This window comes from Hibiscus syriacus, unplaced genomic scaffold, assembly GCF_006381635.1.
Source record: "Hibiscus syriacus cultivar Baekdansim isolate YM2019G1 unplaced genomic scaffold, ASM638163v2 tig00110482_pilon, whole genome shotgun sequence".
Classification (NCBI taxonomy): domain Eukaryota; kingdom Viridiplantae; phylum Streptophyta; class Magnoliopsida; order Malvales; family Malvaceae; genus Hibiscus; species Hibiscus syriacus.
The window spans coordinates 4836466-4860571 of record NW_024062758.1 but is presented as its reverse complement, the minus strand read 5'-3'; the positions used below and the strand labels follow the sequence as shown (position 1 = coordinate 4860571).

Sequence of the window (24106 nt, the reverse complement as noted above, 5' to 3'; positions counted from 1 at the left end):
TATTATGAATTTGATATTTGTCCGACAAATCAACCACGAAGACCAAATTAAATTGAACGAAATTACAATATGTATATGAAATTCAGAAACGTCTGGATTACCCTGAAAAATCCCGAAGTAACTATAATGTACTTGACTGCTAAATGAATTAAGTAACCTTAAGGACTAAGAATTAAGTAAATGATTTGGATGAGTCTGGAAACGTTAATGAACATACATAATGTAATGTTCTTATGATCATGAACTACAAATCAAGCACGTCAGCAGTTCATGATATAGTGAAAGCGTGAACATGAAATTAAGAGCATTGGAATATATGTTCGTCTCCTTAAGATCGGTTCAGTAATAACTCAGAAGATGATCTGTGGATAAGAATATTTGGTATTAAAGAGTAAATACCCTGGAAGGTTAATGAATTGACAAGTTGACAAGTATTAGTTTTGAGAGCTATTCATCTGGATTTGTTAGATAATCCGAGTAATCAACATAGATTGTAAATGTCCTGAACTTTCATTTCTTCCCTATTACCTCAAGTTTCATTTTGAATAACTGATGATTCCATCAGTTATTGATCTCTTCCAATAGTGACTCTAAATTCCAACATTCTATTGACATACTAAAGATCTATGTTTTTCTGTTTGATAAGATGTTCCAGTACCTCTGAATAATATATGTAAACTCTAGTGTGTTCCCTAATCATATAAATATTTTATCTGATTTCTGACTTGAATTCTGTTATGATACATTACCTGAATTCTGTTATGATTTCTGATCTGGATTCTGTTCTAATATCTGATCTGAATTCTGTTTTGATTTTTGATATCTCTGTTTACCGACGGAGAAATGTTTAATATGGGGGGTTTATTGTTAGAGGAAGATTATCTGCAGGCTTCTCGGTTGTGTGCTCAGGGCCTCACTGGTTGTATGGGGTCTATGATTCCGGGGAACCTACACAAACAGATTGTGAAAGAATGTGGGTGTATATATATATGTTTTAAAATAAAAATCTGTATATTTTTACTGGTTTTATGGGAGCACACTAGATAACCTATTCTGATCTCCTGAACCTAGATATCTGAAATATTTTCATTTGAACTGAATATTATCTGTTACTACCTAAAATATCAATGGGACCTCAGCTCAGCCAAAGAAATATGTAAATATCTGAACCAATAAGGAAAAAATATGTTTATCTGTATCTGCACGTTCTTCAGCAACATCTGATAGTTCAGTATTACTGAGCTTTCCAAAGCTCACTCTATTACTCACCTTTTCAGGTTAAAAGAATTATATCAGTGCATCTATCGATATCGGTAAAGAAGCTCTTCTTGCGTTGCTTGCAGAGTATGGTACATGTGATTAGGGGGCATGTAATTGTATTTTGTTTTATATACGAGTCTGAAAATCTGTTTTATTTCTGCATATTGATAAATCATTTTATAAGTTACGTGTTTTAATAAAAATTTTAAATTTTCCGCTATTTTTACAGTGGGTCGCTCCGGTGGCCCTAATGTGACACTCCAGATCGGATCGGGTTACCCGCATCAGTCTGAGGGGTTATATCAATATTGGGGGAAGACCTACTTTCTTGCTCACTCAAGTGTTGAATATTATATGTTTTAAGAGATGTTCAATTCCATCAATGAATTTGATTGTTAGACTGCAACATAATTAAAAGGCTTAATACCAAATTAAGTCCTCAAATTATACCATTTTTCCTGAATAGGTACATAAACTATTTTTTGACTCATCCAGGGGCTTAACGTTACAAACATTACCACTTTAGGTGCCTAGATTCTAGCGCCCGTTAAAATAACCCATTAAGTGACATGTGTCATAATTTGATAATTTTGAAATTTTACTATTAAAAAAAGACTTAAACATATTTTTATAATTTTAAATAGCTAAGAGGCTCAATAAAGTAATTCTCAATAGCCGGGGACCATTTGTGTGCTTTAGCCTTTAAAATATTAATAGAAAAGGCAAAATTTGTTATCAAGTTGAGCACTACATCACGGCTTCACAAATACGTTGAAAATGATATCATAATATTTCCTAGAAGGGTTACACATGTCCCATTTTTGAAATATACTTAAAATATTTTTAGTTTTACAAACTTCAATAATACAACCCTCTGCATAAATCAACCAACTATTTCATGCTTTATTTACTGCATAAATTAACCAACTATTTTATATACAAATATAAACCAAGAATGGTTCCTCCCTTAATGTCTGCACAAAATAGATGTGGTTGTGAGAGAATCGTGAGAGCAAGTCAGGGAAGTTCATTTTGAAGGGTAGGTCTTTAGAGTTTCTAATAATGAAAAAAATGTTATCATAAAGGTTCCAATTAATGAGTGATACACAACAATTCAATCCTTTTAGCACATTGGAAAATGACCGGATAAACTTCAAATCATTCTGTTGGTCGACAGCCACAATTAATGACCTATATTAATTGGGTTAGCATTGCAACTCAATTCCACTTTTCACTTTCGATTTTATATTTCAGTTCCAGTTCATTTAAATTCTAATTAACGGATGAACATCTTTTATTCAGTTTAAATTCTTTTAGTTTAGACCTTTCAAGTTTGAGTATGAATTGGCCAGGCAGTGCAATGATTGATAGGAACAGCATTTTGGCCATCATCTAAGAAATCCAATGGACCTGGCTCATTTAAGAAATGCTATTTCTAATGCAACATAACACTTTTAATACATGTATCATTCAAAGTTTTAATGGAATAAAAATACATGATACACAATATGCACATATAAATGATTGGTTAAAACAATAAAAAGTTTATTAATTCTTCATATAATTATCTGAAGAATAAGAAAACGATTATGGCACTTAAAATAAGGATGGGTCAAATTCAATTTGATTTTAAGAAATCTATTTTTTCCCAAAAATTTGAGTCGAGTTACTTAAATTAATAAATCAATTTTTAAATTCATAAAGCTCTCTTATTATTATTTTTATTTAAGTAACCTTTTATTTTTAAATTCATTTGCACGTCCTCTTAACTGGTTGAATAATATCCATTTAACTTAATGTTTTAAAAAATTTCTCAATTTTACGTAATTTTTAATTTCTTGTTCTTTCAAATCTCTTTTGACCAAATTTAAATTACATATCCCTCTACCTTTATTAAAATCATAATGTAAAAAATATTAAAATAAAGTCGTAGGCATACCATTTGTTCTTTTATTAATCACGTGCAACATCATTTTATTTTATCTTTTTGAAAAAATGTACAACATAAATTTGAATATGAAAATAGTCCATTTTGGAACAGAAAACAAAGGAAAAAGAACACTAAATAACCACTATTATTAAGAATCAGTTATGAAAATAATCAGATCACTGATTTTTGATGTAACGGATTCAAACAATTGAAACTTCAGGATAATAATATTTAAATAAAAAATGAAAGAATTCATAAACAAACAAACATTTTTCAAGAATTAAAAAATTGGTTTTCATCATATTTGGCACGGGTAGTACATAGCATGTTTCACCACTTGGCATAAGCTTTTCTTTATATGTATAAAACTCGCATCATTTTTTCAATCCATTCAACTTGCGCCTATTTTGTTCGTAAGAACTCCATTCAATTCCACACACTCGGTGAAGAGGACCTACAAAAGTCGAGTAGTCTATCACTATTTCCAGTTTAGGGGAAGTCCATTATACAGGCACCCTCCTGCCCCGATATCGGTCCAACAACTGCAGCATTAAGGGAAAAAAAGGGTCAACATTAGTTCAATAATTTCCTATATATAAATATGAAGATAGTCTGTGTAGGTGTTTGGTCAAGCACTTTTTTGCTTCAGCTGAGCTGCTACGGCAGGTTCTAAAGGCAACCAATTATATATGCCATCATTGGGTTAAGCTGTGCCAACCAGAATTTGACGATTTCATCTTTCCAATAATTCAATTCCTAGTCATTGAAATAGATAATTATTTAACCTTCTCCTTGCACCAGCTAGACGGAATACTGATTCAGCTACTGACTTATTGGATGCAGCACAATAAAATGGCCTCAAATCTGATTTCTTTGAACTAGTTCCAAATACCGACGAAATTCAGAATTTGATGATTTGTTGGCCTTCATTCATACTCTTGAGACTACTAAATATATCAATTACCAGTTTTTCAGTTTTTGGAACTGTTCCAGGATGCTTTTAAACTTTTACACCGATCAACCAAGAACAAACAAAATAATAGATTGCAAGCATACATGCCCACCAGACAGTTGGTGATTTAAAAAGAAAATTTACTTGAATTTGAAACTGAACATACCGATCTGACATATGGTTGCTGGAACACCCAACCAAGAAACGGTATCCTCTGCAGAAACACTGCCAGTGTCGGCCAAAAACCACTGAAAGAGAGGAGGATGTTAAACAATAAGCTAAAAAGTTAGCATCTGTGTTAAATCAAGATAATAAAAATTTCATGTAGACCTGAAGAGTACAACGAATCCATAAGTCTCCAATATCATGCCAATGATAGGCCACCCAATGACGACAAAAAAGAAGCCGACACCAAAAGAAATTGTTCCCTGCATTCAGTATCAATACATCATAAAGAAAATGAAAGATACATTTATACGTGAGAGTGTTTTTGTGAGAGAATAAATAAAACCTTAAAATTTTGAGGTTTCATGAAAAATTGCATGGCGGGCTTCAAACCAATGGTTAAGGACACTCCTGATATGAAAAGGATCTGATTAACAGAAAAATAAACGAAGTGTTAATCCAGTATGATTCAGTGTGGAAAACAAAATAGTTGTGCAGAAAGATAATAAAAATTAGCTTACATTTCCCATGGCAAGCAAGCCCTTGTCGAAAAAGAAGATAATTCCCAGAAATGAGAAAAATATGCCAAATCCCGTTAATCCCAGCCCAATTTCTGTTTTCCATAATTTCAAACATTAATAAATACAAAAGTTAACAAAATAAAAGTGGACAAAAAATAGCCTTTTTTCCTCAAAATATTAATGACAAACTAAGTCATATGTCTCCACTAGCCAAGTTCATGTGAATCAAATGTTAGAGGGTATCAAAGCAGCCCGCTTACCTCCAAACATCTTCATCTCAGAATAATCCACATAACAGAACAAATAATTTGTTCAGATAGGTTCGGTTTGAAACCAAAAGAATTAAATTCTAGCAAAAATAAGAGTTAACAAAATAGTCTATATCTCATATAGTTAGGGTGTTGGTAAAAGTCTTTATCACCAAATCATCTATTCAAAAATTTACATATGGTAAGACATTTTGCAATAGTCCTAAGAAAATTGCATAACTCCAAACCATTTCAATTAGCATTTCTATACGAAAACTACATGTAAGAGGGTTTGTCATTTTGTGCATCTTAAACAATACCATGATGAGCAACTCCAAACATGCATAATGCACATGCTTTGTCAAGAATAAATGAATACATAAATGAAGTTAATAATTGGAACTACAGCCTGTTGAATTCCCTATCTATATGAACTTTGAAGAACAAGAAGGCCGGTACAAATCAATTAAAAATCCTTCACTATATAACTAAATCAAATGTGATCAACAGAGATCCACTTGTAAAATTTTCTTGGAGTTTGGCTAGCTTCAATTTATCAGAATTACCGGCTGATAATTTTTTCTTACTAAAGCAGCATAACTTAGCAAACAAATCCTCATAACTTATTGAAATATTTGTTTGGATAATAGATTAATAAACAATAATAAAAGTTCTCTATAAAAAATGATCATGCTGAAGGCAGTGGAAAGTCATTGATAAGGAAGATTAAAAACATTTGTAATAGGCATTGGGATGTTAGAATTGATCATGGCCAAGCTTGAGCTCAATAATATGCCAGGTTTTTTTAATTAAGTCAATATGCCGTTGGGCACTGAGAACATCCTTGCCAAAGATAGTTTAGGATTTGGTTACGTTACGTAAGATCCCATTAATGTATTGCCAAGTGTTAATATTAGCCTTTTTCTACTATCAAATAATAATAATAAAGTTTTCTTCGTAAGGAAATATATTCGACTGACTTTGTCAAACATATTTAAACGGCTGAAATAAATTAGTTCATCAAAGCATTCCAAAATTATCTCAATGTAAAATAACAAGAAAACTTGAAAGACTTTCCTAACTCAGAATAAGTTCTAAAATTTTACTAACATGCGTAATAATGAATAAAATTTGCAAGAGTAAAAGAAGAACCAATTTCATAGATTTGTATTTCACTAAAATTGCTATGGATTTCACATCGAGTCATATTTTAAGTATCAAACCAACAGAATTTTCACAAAATCACAGATTCAAAGACGCGTTCATTGAATTGAAAGAGGCAAAGAACGCACAACAAAAAAGGAATATAATAGCTCACTTTTTCGATCGTTCATTTCAAAGGAAACCATTTTGCCGATTCTTCAGATACGGGTTACCTTCAAAGAACAAAACAAATTAAAAAAAAAAAGAATCATGAGAGAAACTGAAAACAGAAACCTAATTTAATAATTAAATACAGATCTAAAAGAGTAGACAGTCCTCATAAAAAGAAGAAAACAAACAAATCTCAAATCCAAAATTTCGTTTGTTTACAAAGGAAAAAGGAAAGTAGTTTATCGGCAATCAAACAGAAAGCGAAGAGAAACACCTACGTGAGAGTGATTTCAGAAATGGGAATCGAGCGAGAGAAGGAGCCGCGAGGTAATGTAATTATTAAAAAAGAAGTTGAAAGACTTGAGATAAATAAATAGAATTTTTAATTTTTAATTTTAATTTTAATTTTAATTTTACATCTTTGTTTGCATTAGGTGCAAGGAAAATGACATAAAACTCCTCATCTTCGATTTATATTTTCAAAGTTCACTTACATCAACATTTCAGGCAAAGATGGTCACATTCTACAGCTCTTCGTCTCATCCAACATATAAAAAGTGAAAAATAGATTATAATTTATCCCTTACACTTCCGGTTTTAGCCTTTTGTAATTGCCGAACCCGAAGCTGAAGCTTGTCCATTGCTGCAGCTGAAATACCCATTTTGGTAATAAAGTATTGTATCAATGGGCAAGATGGCCCTTTCAGTATTAATGTGGAACAGTTTGTTAAGTATATGCTTAATTAGGGATACTTGGGTCAAAAGAAAAATATATGCATAATTAGGTATAAGTAGCATAGTTTAGATGATGAGCACGGATTGATCCCTACCCATACAAACAATAAAAATTTGAAGATAAATCGTTATTTATGTGAAACATAATTTGACTGTGTAGTCTTTTCTGGTTATGAAATTTGAATGTAAAACTTCTTTCTTTTTCTTGAAATTTACATATATAAATCCATATTAGCAAACAGTTTATTTTATCTATGATTTTACAATAAACCTTATGTTGATTGGATGTTAGTCTTATTGAATCGAATCTTTTAGCATTGTTCGTGCATATACATATATATATATATAATAGGGCTAAGGCAAGCCAATAAAAGCATTGCCTACCTTTGCGCTAGGCATTCCAGCCAAGCAGAATGACTGGTTTTGGATCATATTAATATGCAGTCGCCGACAAAACAGCGACTGAAGAAATTAAAGGAGTGGAGAAGATGAGGCATTCAAAGAGGTTCTTATTCAACTGCTAAGCTAGGTGAAGAAGAAGATAATGATGAGCAAGTAAGATGAACTAGTGAAGAAACATAGAAGGAAGAAATAGAAAGCTCTCAGTTTATATAACCACACAAGCCACTTAATAATTGAATAAGCCCATTCAGTTGGGGAAATGAATGACATATTAATATAAGGCTAAAAAAGGCATAACTGAAAATTTGAAAAGGAATTTAACAAAATAGGTTTAACTACATCGAAAATGTTAACCTATATATGGTATATTGAGTCGTAAGTATTTTAAAATAACTTAAAATGGCTTAACCGAAAAATCTATCTTACAGGTTAAAAGTAAAATCAAAAAAGTTATCAATGTAGTAACATAATATGTTGCACTTAAAATGTTACAAATGATAATAAAATAACTTATAAACACTAAATGTTATAAATATTATTAATATTTTAGGTTGCGATTAAAATGTTACAATAGTTTAAGTTGATGGAGCCTTAGATTTTCCCTCGATAAGAAAATAATCTAAAAGCCGAAAATGTTATGAATATACATATAAGAAATACGGTAGCATTTAAAAATGACATAGTTTACTAATAAATAGGTTGTTATCTGGAATGTTAATATTTTATTAATAAAATATGTTGTGCCTACGAATATTATGATTCACTTAGAATAAGTTGCGATATAGAATGTTAATATTTTTATTAATAAAATGAGTTACGCCCAAGAATGTCATAGTTCATTAAGAAATATATTGTAATCTGGAATGTTAATATTTTTATTAATAAAATGGGTTGCGCCTAAAATGTTATCAGAATTTAAGGTAATGGAGCATTGGATTTTCCCAAGATAAAAAAATAAGTTAAAGATGAAAATGTTATAATTATATATAAGAAATACGGTTGCACCAAAGAATGTCATGGTTCACTAAGAAATATGTTATGATTTGAAATGTTAATATTTTTATTAATAAAATGAGTTGCGCCTAAAATGTTATCAGAGTTTAAGTTAATGGAGCCTTGGATTTTCCCACGATAAGAAGATAAGTTAAACATGAAAATGTTACAATTATATATAAGAAATATGTTTGCACCAAAGAATGTCATGGTTCACTAATAAATAGGTTGCGATATGAAATGTTAATATTTTTACTAATAAAATGGATTTCGCCCAAAAATGTCAAGGTTCACTATGAAATTATTTGTGACATTGAATGTTAATATTTTTATTAATAAAATGAGTTGCGCCTAAAATATTATCAGAATTTAAGTTAATGGAGCTTTGAAATTTCACACGATAAGAAAATAAGTTAAGGATGAAAATGTTATAATTATATATAAAAAATATGGTTGCACTAAAGAATGTCATGGTTCACTAAGAAATAGATTGCGATCTAGAATATTAATATTTTATTAATAAAATGGGTTTCGCCCAAAAATGTCATGGTTCACTAAGAAACATGTTGCGGTTTGGAGTGTTAATATTTTTATTAATAAAATGGGCTGCACCTAAAATGTTATAAGAGTTTAAGCCGATGGAGTTAGATTTTCTCACGATAAGAAGATAAGTTAAAGATGAAAATGTTATGATTATATATAAGAAATATGGTTGCACCCAAGAATGTCATGGTTCACTAATTAATAGGTTGCGATAATGTTAATATTTTTACTAATAAAATGGGTTTCGCCCAAGAATGTCAAGGTTCACTAAGAAATTGGTTGTGATCTAGAATGTTAATATTTTTATTAATTAAATAGGTTGCGCCTAAAATGTTATCAAAGTTTAAGCTGATAGAGCTTTGGATTTTCCCACGATAAGAAAATAAGTTAAAGATGAAAATGTTATGATTATATTTTAAAAAAAATACAGTTGCACCCAAGAATGTCATGGTTCATTAAGAAATATGTTGTGATCTTGAATATTAATATTTTTATTAATAAAATTGGTTTCACCAAGAATGTCATGTTCACTAAGAAATAGGTTGTGATCTGGAATGTTAATATTTTTATTAATAAAATGGGTTGTGTCCAAGAATGTTACAATTCACTAAGAAAGTAAATTACAATATGGAATGTTAATATTTTTATTATAAAAATTTAAAAGTATGAATACTTTTCCACAAGTATAAATACTTTCGAATTAAAAAAACATAGAAAATAAGAAGACTGCAAAGTATCGATACTTTTAAAACCGAAAGTTAAAATATCATTTTCATTTTTTTTAATTCAAAAGTATGAATATTTTTTTCTAAAGTATCGATATTTTCGAATTGAAAAACATGAAAAATGAGAAGGTTGCAAAGGATCGATACTTTTCCAAAAGTATCGATACTTTCGAATTTAAAGAAAAACATGAAAAATGAGAAGAATGCAAAGTATGAATATTTTTTTTAAAAGTATCGATACTTTTGAATTCGAAAGTTAAAATATTTTTTTTCATTTTTTTTAATTTAAAAGGTGAATACTTTTTCACAAATACCGATACTTTCGAAATTTTTTTATAAATATTCATAACATTTTAAGTTTTTAATCTATTTTATTATGCTCATGATAACGTAAAAGGTAACACCTTTTTTAGATATCAATTGTTTAAGTTACAAGTATAAAAATGTTTATATGATGCAAAAGTAAAACAAAACAAGTTTCTCATGATAACGTAGTAGGTAACGCTTTTTTTATGTCAACCATTTAAGTTATAAGCACAAAATTGTTTATATTATGCAAAAGTAAGACAAAATATGTTTTTCATGATAACCTAGTAGGTAGCGCATTTTTTATGCAAAAGCATCAATTAATATAGATTAGTATTGATATTTTCTGTTTCGATCTGTTTTCTTAAATAATTTGTCTCGATTCACTCATAATAAATATCGATACTTCTCCGCAAAAATCGATACTTTCGAATTAAAAAAACATAAAAAATAAAAAGCTTGTAAAGTATCGAACTTTTCCACAAATACCAGAGCATAAGTATCAATATAAATACAACAGTATCGAACCTCAGAACATATGTATCGATATTTTAACTATCGATCATATTCATCAACTTGTTTAATATCTAAAAGTAACGATCATCATTGCATATGTATCGATATTTGAAATTTTGATTTTTTTATCAACTTTTCAATTTCTAAAAGTATTGATCATTATCACATAAGTATCAATATTTTAAATTTCAATCTTATCTTCAATTTTTTTACTATTTAAAAGTATCGATAATAATATATTAAGTATCGATATTTAAAATTTTAAAATGTTTATTTTATTTTTTTCGGCGTAACTTATTTTATTAATAAAAATATTAAAATAACATATCACAACTTATTTATTAGTGAATCATGATATTCTTGGACGCAACTTATTTTATTTAAAAAATACTAACATTACATTACCAATCGCAACATACTTTCCTAGTAAACCAGAATATTCTTAGATGCAACCTATTTTATTACTAAAAATATTAACATTACAGATCATAACAAGTTTCTTAGATAACCATGATATTATTGGAAGCAATCGTATTTCTTATATATATTAATAATATTTTCAACTTTTAACTTATTTTCTTATCATGGAAAAATCTAAGGCTCCATTGGCTTAAACTTTGATGACATTTTAGGTGTAACCCATTTTATTATTAAAAATATTAAAATTTCATATTGCAACATGCTTTCTTAGTGAACCATGGCATTCTTAGGTGTAACATATTTTATTAATAAAAATATTAACATTATAGATCACAATCTATTTCTTACTGAACCATGACATTATTGGGCACAATCATATTTCTTATATATACACATAACATGTTCAGCTTTTAACTTATTTTCTTATCGTGAGAAAATCTAAGGCTCCATCAGCTAAACTCTGGTAACATTTTAGACGCAACTTATAATGTTAATAGTATTCATTACATTTGCAATTTATAACTCATTTTCTTACTATGTATAAAATTTTAGTACAACTTATTATGTTACTCTGACTGATAACTTTCCTGGTTCTAACGTATAACTTTTTAGGTAGGGCTTTTAACCTGTAATTTCTTTTACTAGTCATACCATTTATTAGCCTTATTTTAAGCTCCTCACAATAGAAACTCCCCATTCAGTCATAGCAACTTCACAATACTTACTCAGATTATAAAAAAACTTTACAATACAAAGGTTTATATATGAAAACTCATTTTTCAGTTTTTCTTTTGTTTATTCCTCAACGAGCAAAACATTAAGCCTTCATCTCATACCTTCAACAATCAATTTCGACATGTTTGATTTTAGCATGGTGTCTGCCATGAACATAGTGAATTTGTTGTCACACCAGGACCAAGGAACTGAACACCCATCTTCTGCCCTACATGTTCAACCCAAACAAATTCAGAAACATTCTAAATTCAGCCTCAGAGGTAGACTTGGAAACCACCACAACAAGAAAATGCACCCTTAGTGCTAATGCAAATAGTCACTAAAAACATTAAATTTAGACACTAAAATGCATAATGATAAAATTTTCAAGTCATCACTTTTCGTCACTAATAACTCCGTCAATGTTATATTAATGACAATTATTTTAAAAATTATCACAATTGTTCTTTTTTTTGCGATCATCTATTCGACACAATTATTAATATAAATTGTGATAAATTTTTTTACTCTAAAAATAGATTTTGTGACTATCATTATTGTCACACTAGGTATTTTTTAGTGACCAAATATTTGATATTATTATCAATAGAAATTGTGATAAATTTATTTGAGTTTGAAAGTATATTTTGTGACCAATTTTTTTTAACACAGAAATATTAATAACAATGACAAAAATTTAGACACTAATATCATCCTTATTAGTGACAAATATTTTATCACAACTACATAACTAAAGGGATGTTTGTTTACCTCTTAATGGAACCATTCAACGTTGAATGTTGAATCGTTTAGCATTCAGCGTGTTTGTTTCTGACCTCTGAATGAAGACTATGCTGAATGATTCGGCACCAAGGAACATTCTGAATGATTCAGAACCATTATCAAACAGCATGTCACATTCAGAGCTAATTCATACAGAACCTCTGAATCATTCAACATTTGAATCATTCAACGCTTAATCATTCTGAAGTAAACAAACATCTCCTAAGTTAATTAAAAAATTTATTATGCAATCAATTATAGTAGATATTACATTTTTAGTTATATCCATCTTTTTTAGGAACTTGCATTGTAATAATTGTCGTTGGTTAGTTATTTTTCGTTAACGATAGATGATGTGATATCTCCACATAATTATTTTGTATAGCCATCAATATCTTATTTAAGATCGTGTACTACATAAGCAATGATTTAACATGTTATTTTTGATATATTAATCAATACATGACTTCTAAGATGATCAAACCTGAGACCTTCAGGGAGAGAGTGCAACGTCTAACCATTGTGCTGAGAAATAAATATATGTTGTTGGCAAAAAATAATATATGTTAAACTATTGTTAGAACTAATTTTATTAATTTTAATATATATAATATTTATTATTATTATTATAGTAATTTAACTAAATTTTCTATGATTTCTCATATGAAATACGTTCATGGAAGATAAATATAAAAAATAATTTGGTTTATTTTAAAATATAATCATATAATATTAATATTTAAATTTAAAATAATACAAAGTATTCTTAAATTATATTTAAAAAATAAAAATATTTGACAATGTATTAACCCTTATAGTGGAAGTCCTAAATTAAAAAAGAAAATATTAATAATTAACTGGTGTTTGAAAAATCTATATATATATATAAATATCATGAATTACATATAAAAATTAATCAATTATTTTAAAGAAAAAACTAATCATAATTGAAGATTAAATGACACTATCAAAGCTTATGGTATCGACGGTCATTTATTTCGTTAATAAAAAATTGATAATAATTTAAAAGGTTAAGGTAATTTTATTACTCATATAGTCATTGTACAATTTGGATGGTTATTGAAATTTAAAATTTTAAAATATATGCAGACTAAAATTAATCAAATTAGAACATAAGACTAATAACGAAATTTTAACGTTTGACAAACTAGTTTATCTTAACAAAAAAATTTAATTATTATTGATGTCAATATTTATCACAACAAAAAGATAAAATTTTAAGTGGCAATCAACTTTATTGTTACAATAAATATTAAATAATAGTTATCACTTTATATATTATCACTATCATATCATTTATCGCCAATAAAATAATTGTACCAATTTGCGTACTATAATAGTGTCAAAATTTTTGTGATGATAAAATTTGAATTACAATTATATACTTATAGTAAGAATTTAATTATGAAAAAAATATAATCATCATAGTTATTACTATAAAAATGAAAAAATAAATATATATCATCATACTTATTTTTATTAATAGTGTGGTATAAAATTTTTGTCACTAAAAATTTGATATTTATGACAAAATTATTAATAGTCATTAATTTACCAGTAAAAACATTTACTCTTGCAGTGATACTTAAGATCGTTACAAGTATACAATTGTAAAATGATAAACTTATTAGTGAAAAATATTATTGTCACAATTATGAATAATGATAGAGACAAATTAATATGTTATAACTATTATATCGTTTATTGTTTAAAAAATTTGATGTTAATTCAAACATTTTATTAGTGACTAAATACACGTAGGACACAACTATTCACTTTAATAGTGATAAAAATTATTGTCTTCGCAAATCACTAACTAAGACTAGTGACAAAAACAATTATCATCACAAATCACAAACTAAGACTAGTTACAAAATATTTTCATCACAATTATGAATACTACGTAATATATCGTCACTATAAGAATTTTTCCCGCGAAAAATAAGTTGGTGCCAATTCGACCATTCTATTAGTGACTAATTGATAACAACTTGTTTTGGTCTCAATAAAACACTACCAATGACGAATTACTTATGATTAACTTCAAAATTATCACAATTATTATATAAAGAGTGACAAAATAAAAATAATTCATAATTATTCATTCTAAAAGTGACAAAAATAATTTTCATCATAAATAACATATTTTGTGACGAAAATCTTTAACACATAATTAAATGATCACTAAAATCTTAATTCTTGCCCATAATCAACAAAGTTTGAACCCAAAAAAAAAAACTGGTTGATCTCCTGTGTTCAACCGATGATGCCCAAGCTGCATCAGCATAGCAAACTAAACTAAAGAATCCACTCTCTGTTCAAGTTTGCAAGATGCTTTACCAGGAAACCACTGCTCATTCCATGTATCAATGGACTCACCATTTCCAACACAAGGATTCTTCCCCCAACCCCAACCCTAACCCTAACTCTGAATACTAGTCATTAGTCAAATCATAATATTGAACTTACCCATGCCCTCCCTCCACCTTGGCATACATAATCCATTTACTAATTCAAATTATGTGCCATCAAACCCATGCCCTCCCTCCACCTTGGCATACATAATCCATTTACTAATTCAAATTATGTGCCATCAATACAACCGAAGCTGATGTACGACCTTCTGATTTCTAATCATCTCCCAACTTTCAACAAATTTCTGTTCACCAAAGCATACGTCCAAAAGTTTCAATTATTTATTACAATTATATCTCTATAAAAATATATGAACATCAAATATTAAATATTTTTTTATAAATATTAATTTATATTCATCCATATTAATAAGCGATAACCTCGTAGAACAAAATGTATTTCTTGGGAATTTATGCTAAGACGTAACATTTTACTTCTTTTTCTACTTGATCATGCATGTCCCCAGGCAATGCCGTTGAATTATCAAATATTATAGAAATATTAAAATTATGAAAACTATAAGAAAAAGAAAGTCAAACGTTTAAATTTAATTCCAAATATGGAAAAGAGATAAGAAAAAATAGAGGAAAAGTTTTAAGATATTTGAAACTTTGATTCTAAATACCAAATTAGGATACAAAATTGAATGCGTTTACACTAAATAACACCTAAAAATACAAAGCAGGGTACGTAGAAAATTTCTTAAATAAACTATCTAATTCAACTATTAAAATTTTAATAATAAAAAATATTATTTTTTTTATAAAAGATTGAGATTCAAATAACTACATCTACAAAATATATGTAGATTATTAATTACTAATAAAAAAAATTCCTGATGATTATTTCTCCTAATTTTTGGATCTATAAATTATTTGACTGAAATATGTGTTACGGATAAAACTACTAATTCATCAACTAATATATTCCTAAAAAGTCAAAAACTAAGTGATAAGAGTTTTGTGAAATCCTCTAAAATGTTAATGGGTAAAAGAATTGGAGTTGGTTGAATGTATTTACTGAAATGCCCTAATCCTTTTTGAAAGGACCAACACAGAATTATGTTACTGACGTGAGTAAACCTAAAGCGATAGTAGTATTTATATCATTCGTGGGTTCGACTAACTCTTTATGAGGTAATTGTATGATTTTCCAAGGTAAAAGAACACTGAGACTAAGGAAATTCCTTCTTCTCAAATAAAATAAAGGAAATTAAATATAGTATAGGAGAAGTAAGGGTCGATCCCACAGAGACTAAGGAAGCCGATGAAGTTCTTGGCTTTTGATTCTGACATTTGGCGTGAATTTAAGTAAAATAAATAAAATGGGGGGTTTTGTAGTTGAAAAATAAAAACAAGGGAAAAAAGAAGATTTAAAGGAAATAGATTTACCCTTCGGGATTTACGTTGGCTACTTTGTCTACAATGATATATCCTTGTGACTAACTTGTATACTGAATACCTAAGTGAAACTCTTAGATATCGAATTTGGAAATTGATCTAATCAACATTAATTGTTGTAGATCAAAAACCGCTTAAGCGCATAAAAACCGACTCAGATAATTGTTTTCATACAAACCGTTTCCAACCTCAATTCTCACTTTAGTAGCAATTTGCTAGTTGTGTTCCTTGGAAGTTTATTTGCTATCAATTAGCTTATCCATCCTCCCACATGTTTAATCGCAACAGCATTCTGACCATCGGCTATCTTTGATTTTGAAAATTTGTTTTGATTTGAAATAAGTGCAAAAGAAATTGAGAAATGTATTCGAAGTTACTTAAGCGATTTTGTAACATCCTCAATACCGGGTTAGTGACTAAATTGTAAAATTTTAGAATTTGGTGATAAAAGTAGAATAGTTGAATAGTTCAATGATTTATGTGGAGATATTTCCTGAAAGTTGTTAGTAATTATTAAAATAATTAAAGGGCAAAATGGTTATTTGACATAAAAGATTTTTATTTCCCTTATAAGATAAGGGAAACCCACGTGGAATCCATGGTGATTCCACACAATTCTCTCGTTTTCTTCATCTTCTTCTCTTCTCCACCGTGGAGCATGCAAGCAAATGTGAATTTCTTAATTAGTTGATTATTTGTTGATTTTATGGTTGTGTTTTGATAATTAGATGATAACTAAGCTTAAGGAAAACTTAAGTTGTCTTAAAGTGATAAGTTGAATTTGAAGTTAAATTTGACTTGTCATCAACTTAATTAAGAAATATGAAGTGATAGAATTGAATTTAGAGTATATTGAAAATTGGGTATGATTATTGATTTTAATATGGATAATAGGATTTTGAGGTTTGAGATGTGATAAATGAGTAGAAATTGGTTTAAGTATGTATATTTGAATTAATAATATGAAAGGGAATGAAACATGAAGAATTGAAGTTGGAAATAGTGAATTTTCGTGCATGAACTGTGATTTCTGGGCAGGTGCATCGATACACTATGAGTATGTATCGATACACTAAGACAAATTTTGAAGGTGCATCGATACATTAAGGAGTGCATCGATGTATGGGAATTTTGAAGCTATTTTGTGTACCGATGCACCTATAGTTCATCGATACACCCCTAAAGGAAAAATGGAATTTTGGTTCATTAAATTAGCCTAAGTTATTAATACCAAGTTATAAGGTTTAGACTTGTGAAAAACGTCTCGAAATTTATGTTATGTAGATATCGAGCCTAAACGAGTTACGGAACAATCGAAGAGTTAGAATTGAATCAAAGAAAGCAAGGCTAAGATGAGTGTAATTTAATTTGTACTTATATTATTAAATAAACATTGCCTTGCGATGAGCCAGTGACAGAGTTACTATGGTAAGAAGTGACTCCTTAAATGTCATTTGAATTTTGATTGATATGATGCTTATGTGGCATAAGTTATTTGGCATGGATACACGAAATATATGTAAGTATATATATGAATACATGTATAAGTTTATATGCTATGTGATTATATGTACATGTGATACATGTTATATGATATGAAACAAATGTTTACACATATATATGGTATATGAAAGAAGAAAAGAAATATGTGATTATAAGATCAATGATTACACGTACTTGTGATACGTGACAGAAAAGAAGAGATATGTGAACTGTTATAAATGATAATGCCCATGTTATGTGATCTGAGAGCTAGGGGTATAGTTGACATGCCAAGGGTATAGTTGACATGCCAAGGGTCGAGGGTTTACCTATGTTCTTCGGGACATATGGACTGTTTACCTATGTTCTTCGGGACATATGGATTGTTTACCTAGGTTCTTCGGAATCTATGGACTGGTCCTTCGGGACATTTATACGAGCTGTGGTGACAGCATAGTGGTGCACAACCTCAATGTACTCACATACCTTAAGTTCTCAAAAGTATACATGGGCTAATACAAGGGCTTTAAAGATAGTAAATAACTTGATATGATATTATGTGTGCTCTGTTGTGAAATGACATGGATTCCCGATGATGAGTATAGAAAGGTTCAATATATGCTTACATAATATAAAGGAATTAGTGATAGTAATATGAGTACTGATAAGTACTGTTAATGGTATATGCTTTTGTATGATATGATAGTATTAATTGTTTATACATTGATATGACTAGAGTAATATCATATGTTTTCATGCCTCACTAAGTCAACGACTTAGCCTGTGATTGTTTCACGCGTAGGTTCTGAGAAGAAGAAGATTGGTAAAAGTTATACAAGACAAGTTAGTTTCTCCTTTCCAAAGATCAGATCAGAAAAGAAATGTATAGTATGTATTTTGTAATAAGGATAGTGGTTGGCATGTAAATAAAGGTTTAAATCCGATATGTTTTAATCGGTTTTGTAAAATCACATGATCGAGTTCTGTAATGTTTTAAAAGTGTATATGTAAATGGTAATTTTATACGAATGAAAACTTAGATTTTTATGAATTTATATGTATTTTGCCGAAGTCATTGTAACAGTGCATCGATGCACTGTAGCAATGCATCGATGCACAAATTTGCTTCGAAATTTTAGTGCATCGGTGCACTATAGCAATGCATCGATGCACTGTAGCACTGTTCATGGTATTGTTCATTAATGTTCACGGTACTGTTCATATTTTATAGTACTGTTCATAAATACATTTTGACTTAAATTTTTATAATGAAGCATAATTTGATAGTATATCATTGTATTTTTCATAATATGAGTTTAAATGTTTTAATATTCTGTAAGAATATTGTTTCAAAAATTCAATGTGACATCTCGAACTCGTATCAGGGTCGGGTACGGGTTGGGGGTCTTACAGCTTTTCAATTCTCACATTAGAATTGAGTCATCGCTTAGGCCTCGGCTTAGAAGAAAATTAGCTAAGCATGGCCAAAGTCATAGTTAGCATTTTAAAAACAAAGCTTAAAAGAAATTAAACAAAGTAAAGAAAAAGAGAAATTTTATAAAGCGAAAAGAAAGAACAAGAAATAAATGTTTTATTATTGAATGAATGATGAAAAAGGCTTACCCTTAGAGGGTATTTATAGCCTTCTAAAACTCTGGATTAAGCATAAGATAATTCTAAAAATAGTTTGAATAAATTCCTAAGGATAATACAAAATTTTTGAATTTTGAATTGCTTGAAATGCTCAGCCGTCCGTCCACCTTCTGGAAGCTGTTGACTGGATGCTGCTGACTGGGTCTTCTAGAAGCTGTTGACTCACTGCCACGTTAGCATTTCATGCCCACTATTCTAGTCTTGATTCCCAAAAAAATACAGTTTTCGGCCCTTTTAAGCACATTTTCCAAAAGTCATTGCACTGCATAGAAAGCACATTAAAAACATCCAATTCAGTAGTAAACATGAACAAACAAAGAATATTTAAGCATAAAATGTAGCACAAAATAAACTCTAGTCAAACACCTGATCAATTAGGAACAAAATTAAATAAAAACATTGTTCCAATAAAGGGAAACTGATGGGCCATATTCTTCTCCAAATTGAGTTTTGCTCACGTGTGTGTGTGTATATATAGAAGCTACATAATTGCTAGAAGGGATTTCTTGCTCCTTCCAAAATTTTTGGTATAATGGTATTTTACGTCTTTTTTAGTTTAAATATTAATCAAATAAGATTTTTGTCCCTCACAATTTTTAGATTTAAATATTTTATAGATTTTTTTGTACTTTTAGTATTAAATATTTATTCCCCTCAACATTTGATCCTAATTTCATCTTTGTGAATACATAATGTTAATGAATTTAGATATCGCTTAAATCAACTTATTTTCAATTTAAACTATCATGTCCAAAGAACTTATCATGAACTCAATGATTAAAGAGAATGTTGTTTTCTCAAAGGTATTGCATCTGCAACGTGTGTGTTTTCAATTGGTTAATAAAGTTTTGAATATATATTATCTTGTAATCATCCTAAATTATGAAAAAGATATTATATTTCAATTTGACATTTTATCTTTACAAAAAATACTTTTTGACTCATAAGTACTAAATATTAAAATCTTAAATTTAACTTTTTAAAAATATATCTTTTGGTAAAAATCACTAATTTTATTCTAAATAAGAAATATCTTAAATTACAATGAAGATTTGTAATCATAATCGTAAATTAATCACATAATTAAGACAAATTTTCAATAATCATTGAAATAAACTAGTCACTTAAGATCACATAAGTATCATACAAGAAAATATTAAAATCTAACCAATAAAATCGAATAGAGATCAACAAATTGGGTATCAATGAACGTGAATTGGGTATCAAAATCCAATCCAATGGTTCAAAGCAGGAAAGATCAACAATATAACATATAAGCGCCACCTTAATTAGTCATGACGTTATCAAATCAACCCTTAGAAAAATATTTAAAGAAAACAAATCCAAACGATTGAAAAACGTATCAAAATACAGAAGAACATGTGTCATAAAAGCATATGAAAACATGTAATACAAACAAATTTATTGAAAATAAGAAATAAAGAATAATAAAAAATACCGATGAGTCGACAACCAACAATAAAATTGATGTCGTCGTCGATCAACAAATATAAAAAAAAAGATAAACGGTACACCAATAAAAAAAAGAGTAAATTTTTAACTTTTTTATTTTATTTATATCCGCTTCTGAAAATATTTTAAAAATACTTTTCAAAGTTAATTTGTTAATGGATAACATAAAATACCCAGTAAATACTCATTACTCCATATTCTCTCTTCTGGCATCGTTCAAAAATTTAAGGTTCATCATTTTAGATTTATATTTTAGTGTTCAGACATTACAATTAATTCTAATCGATCTTCACTTTATTTGATTTCTTTACTTTCGTAATCGATCCATCCTATAATTTAAGTTAAGATCAAAACTTACCGTGACACGGAATACGGGTGTCGTGTAACTTTGAGGGTGAATTACTTATTCATTATTTAACTTTTATTTTAATCAATTAATTTTTAATTTTTTAAAATCATGTTTAATATTATATTTTGATGAATGTTAAATATTTAATAGTAATATTAATGTAAAATTTTAAAATTATTTTCTATTATTAATATATTATTATCTTATGACATATAAATATCATCGATATTTTTTAATAATAAATAATTAAAATTAAATTAAAACGTGACTTCAAACATGAGTACTGAGATGGAAATAAAGTGATAAGTTTAAAGTAAATAAATGCTTTACCCTAATTTACAGACTTTCCATTTTACCATACTCGTAATATTATTTATGATTCACGGTTCGCAGATTCTGAATACATATAACATATAACATATATACTCATCGACCTTTTCAATCAATCCATCCTCTTGTTTATCGATTTTTTATCTCTCTATAATAAAGTTCGAATTGAATTGCAGCAGCAGTTCCATGGAGACAGGTCAAAACGGAAACCCAAGTCCGCTATGGCATATTGTGGTGGTTTCAGCCATTGCCGCCGGGATTCAGTTCGGCTGGGCTCTGCAACTCTCCCTTCTAACCCCTTACGTTCAGACCCTCGGCGTTCCTCATGTTTGGGCCGCTTTCATTTGGCTTTGTGGCCCCATCTCCGGCCTCCTCGTTCAACCCATCGTAGGGTACAGTAGTGATCACTGCACCTCCCGCATCGGTCGTCGTCGACCTTTCATTGCCGCCGGAGCTTGTTTCGTTGCCGTAGCTGTTTTCTTCATCGGCTTCGCCAAAGACATAGGCCACCGAGCAGGCGATCCACTCCTCAGTCCCACCAAGCCGAGAGCGGTGGCTATCTTCGTCACTGGTTTTTGGATCCTCGATGTGGCGAACAACATGTTACAAGGTCCTTGCCGCGCTTTCCTCGCCGACCTTTCGGCAAACGATCATAAGAGAATGAGGATCGCCAATGGGTGGTTCTCGTTCTTCATGGCTATCGGGAACGTTCTGGGTTACGCGGCTGGTTCCTTCTCCAACCTCCATAAACTTCTGCCTTTCACTGTAACAAGAGCCTGTGACGTTTACTGCGCAAACCTCAAAACTTGTTTCCTCATCGACATTGTTTTCCTCATGTTGGTGACGATAACCGCTGTCACCACTGTTAAAGAGACGCCGTTAACGAGTAAAGATGCTACAGAAGGAGACGAAGGAGGATCATCCGGCCGGGCATTCATCGGAGAGTTAGTGACGGCATTCAAGACCTTGAAAAAGCCAATGTGGATATTGCTACTGGTTACATGCCTCAATTGGATCGCTTGGTTCCCGTTCTTGTTGTACGACACTGACTGGATGGGAGTGGAGGTATACGGAGGGAATGTAAAGGGAAGTGCTAATGAACAAAAACTGTACGATCAAGGAGTGCGTTCGGGTGCATTGGGGTTGATGATAAACTCGATCGTGTTGGCGTTTGCGTCGTTGGGTTTGGAGCCTGTGAGCCGGTTGATAGGTGGGGTTAAGAATCTGTGGGGTGTGGTCAACTTCATCTTGGCCGCTTGCTTGGCCGCAACGGTGGGAGTTACTAAGGTGGCGGAGGCTTGGCGGCATAAAAGTGGACTACAAATCTTGACCCCTCCACCGACCAACATCAAAGGCTCTGCTTTGGCTGTCTTCGGACTGCTCGGTGTTCCATTAGCGGTCAGTTTCTTTTTCCTTTTTTAATTCACACTTATCCACACCGCTCTCCCATTAATGTTTGATGTTACCGTCGAACAAAAATAAAAATGTAAATGCTTTCCAGTGGCAGTCCGTGATTCCTTTTTAGAATCACGGGCACCCCTATATCATCGCACCCCTATATCATCGCGTCACCTTATCTTATCCGTTTAGCGTTTAATTAATTCTTAGTTTTTTAAGCTAATCTATTTGTATTCTTAGCTTTCATATTATTAATTAAATTATTAAAATGACGATGATGCATGCATGCATGTAGGTAACATTTAGCATTCCATTCGCCTTGGCATCCATCTATTGCTCAGACGCCGGTGGCGGTCAAGGTATGTCAAGCTGTTACACGTATAAACATACGTACCAGTTCTCTATTTGCTATATTATGAAATAATTTTGATGAGGATATCTCAAAATTGTAGGTCTGTCCTTGGGAGTGCTAAACTTGTCTATAGTTATCCCACAGGTAAGTGCATCAATTTCCATTGCATTATACAAATGATTGCTTTAGTTTGAGAAGAAAGATGAAGCAAAATCCAAAAATAGAAGCCATTCATTGGGTAATGATGGGGTTGTTTCATCTTAAATCGGTAGAATTGGGTTTCGTAAAAGAGTTTGTTGTTGACAGATGGTAATATCAGTGGTGAGTGGACCTCTGGATGCTGCGTTTGGTGGAGGGAATTTACCAGCCTTTGTATTGGGCTCAATCGTGGCTACCATCAGCGCTGTGTTGGCCATATTTGCACTCCCCAATCCCAAAAACCAAGTTCCTCTCAACTCTGGAACTGCAATGGCCGGACCTCATTAGACCATTTCACCATCCTCAAGTATACATGTTGTGAGATACCAGAATTCTTATTATTATTATTACTATTATTAGTTTGACTGTAAGAAGGATATTCTACTTCCTTTTAGTTATTTGCTGGATATCAAACTTTAATTATTCAAAATTACAGTGTTTACAACATAAACAAGTAATCTAAAAGTGTCACAGTAAAATAAATTACAATTTCTTTCCCGACTGTTGC

The 24106-nt window shown here is 30.2% G+C and overlaps 2 protein-coding genes across 4 annotated transcripts; one reads left to right on the top strand and one right to left on the bottom strand.

Moving 5' to 3' along the window:
• Window positions 1-3567: 3567 nt before the first annotated feature.
• On the bottom strand, window positions 3568-6734 carry LOC120128696 (vesicle transport protein GOT1-like). 3 transcript variants are annotated; one of them, XM_039146321.1, is made up of 7 exons: window positions 6669-6734; window positions 6395-6452; window positions 4829-4920; window positions 4654-4734; window positions 4473-4570; window positions 4309-4390; window positions 3568-3732 (listed from the first exon to the last, which is right to left on the bottom strand). In XM_039146321.1, the coding sequence occupies exons 2-7, from the start codon at window positions 6423-6425 to the stop codon at window positions 3694-3696; spliced, it is 423 nt and encodes a 140-aa protein (XP_039002252.1). In that variant the 5' UTR covers window positions 6426-6452; window positions 6669-6734; the 3' UTR covers window positions 3568-3693. The 3 variants fall into 3 exon arrangements, with proteins under 3 accessions (XP_039002252.1, XP_039002253.1, XP_039002254.1); XM_039146322.1 differs by having other exon boundaries at window positions 6395-6446; window positions 6670-6722; XM_039146323.1 differs by having other exon boundaries at window positions 6665-6697.
• A 15047-nt stretch (window positions 6735-21781) lies between these two features.
• LOC120128793 (sucrose transport protein SUC2-like) lies at window positions 21782-23922 on the top strand. The gene is made up of 4 exons (XM_039146422.1): window positions 21782-23048; window positions 23344-23407; window positions 23501-23544; window positions 23707-23922. Exons 1-4 carry the CDS (start codon window positions 21837-21839, stop codon window positions 23884-23886), a joined length of 1500 nt encoding a protein of 499 aa, XP_039002353.1. The 5' UTR covers window positions 21782-21836; the 3' UTR covers window positions 23887-23922.
• Window positions 23923-24106: the final 184 nt, after the last annotated feature.

Excerpts from the sequence above, each read along its gene's own strand:
- LOC120128696 (XM_039146321.1), bottom strand. The coding sequence starts at position 6,425 with ATGGTTTCCTTTGAAATGAACGATCGAAAAA. Across the intron at positions 4,735-4,828 it reads GCTTGCTTGCCATGGGAAAT|ATCCTTTTCATATCAGGAGT; the intron begins GTAAGCTAATTT and ends TCTGTTAATCAG. Across the intron at positions 4,391-4,472 it reads GGATTCGTTGTACTCTTCAG|TGGTTTTTGGCCGACACTGG; the intron begins GTCTACATGAAA and ends CCTCTCTTTCAG.
- LOC120128793 (XM_039146422.1), top strand. The coding sequence starts at position 21,837 with ATGGAGACAGGTCAAAACGGAAACCCAAGTCCGCTATGGCATATTGTG. Across the intron at positions 23,408-23,500 it reads AGACGCCGGTGGCGGTCAAG|GTCTGTCCTTGGGAGTGCTA; the intron begins GTATGTCAAGCT and ends TCAAAATTGTAG. Across the intron at positions 23,545-23,706 it reads TGTCTATAGTTATCCCACAG|ATGGTAATATCAGTGGTGAG; the intron begins GTAAGTGCATCA and ends TGTTGTTGACAG.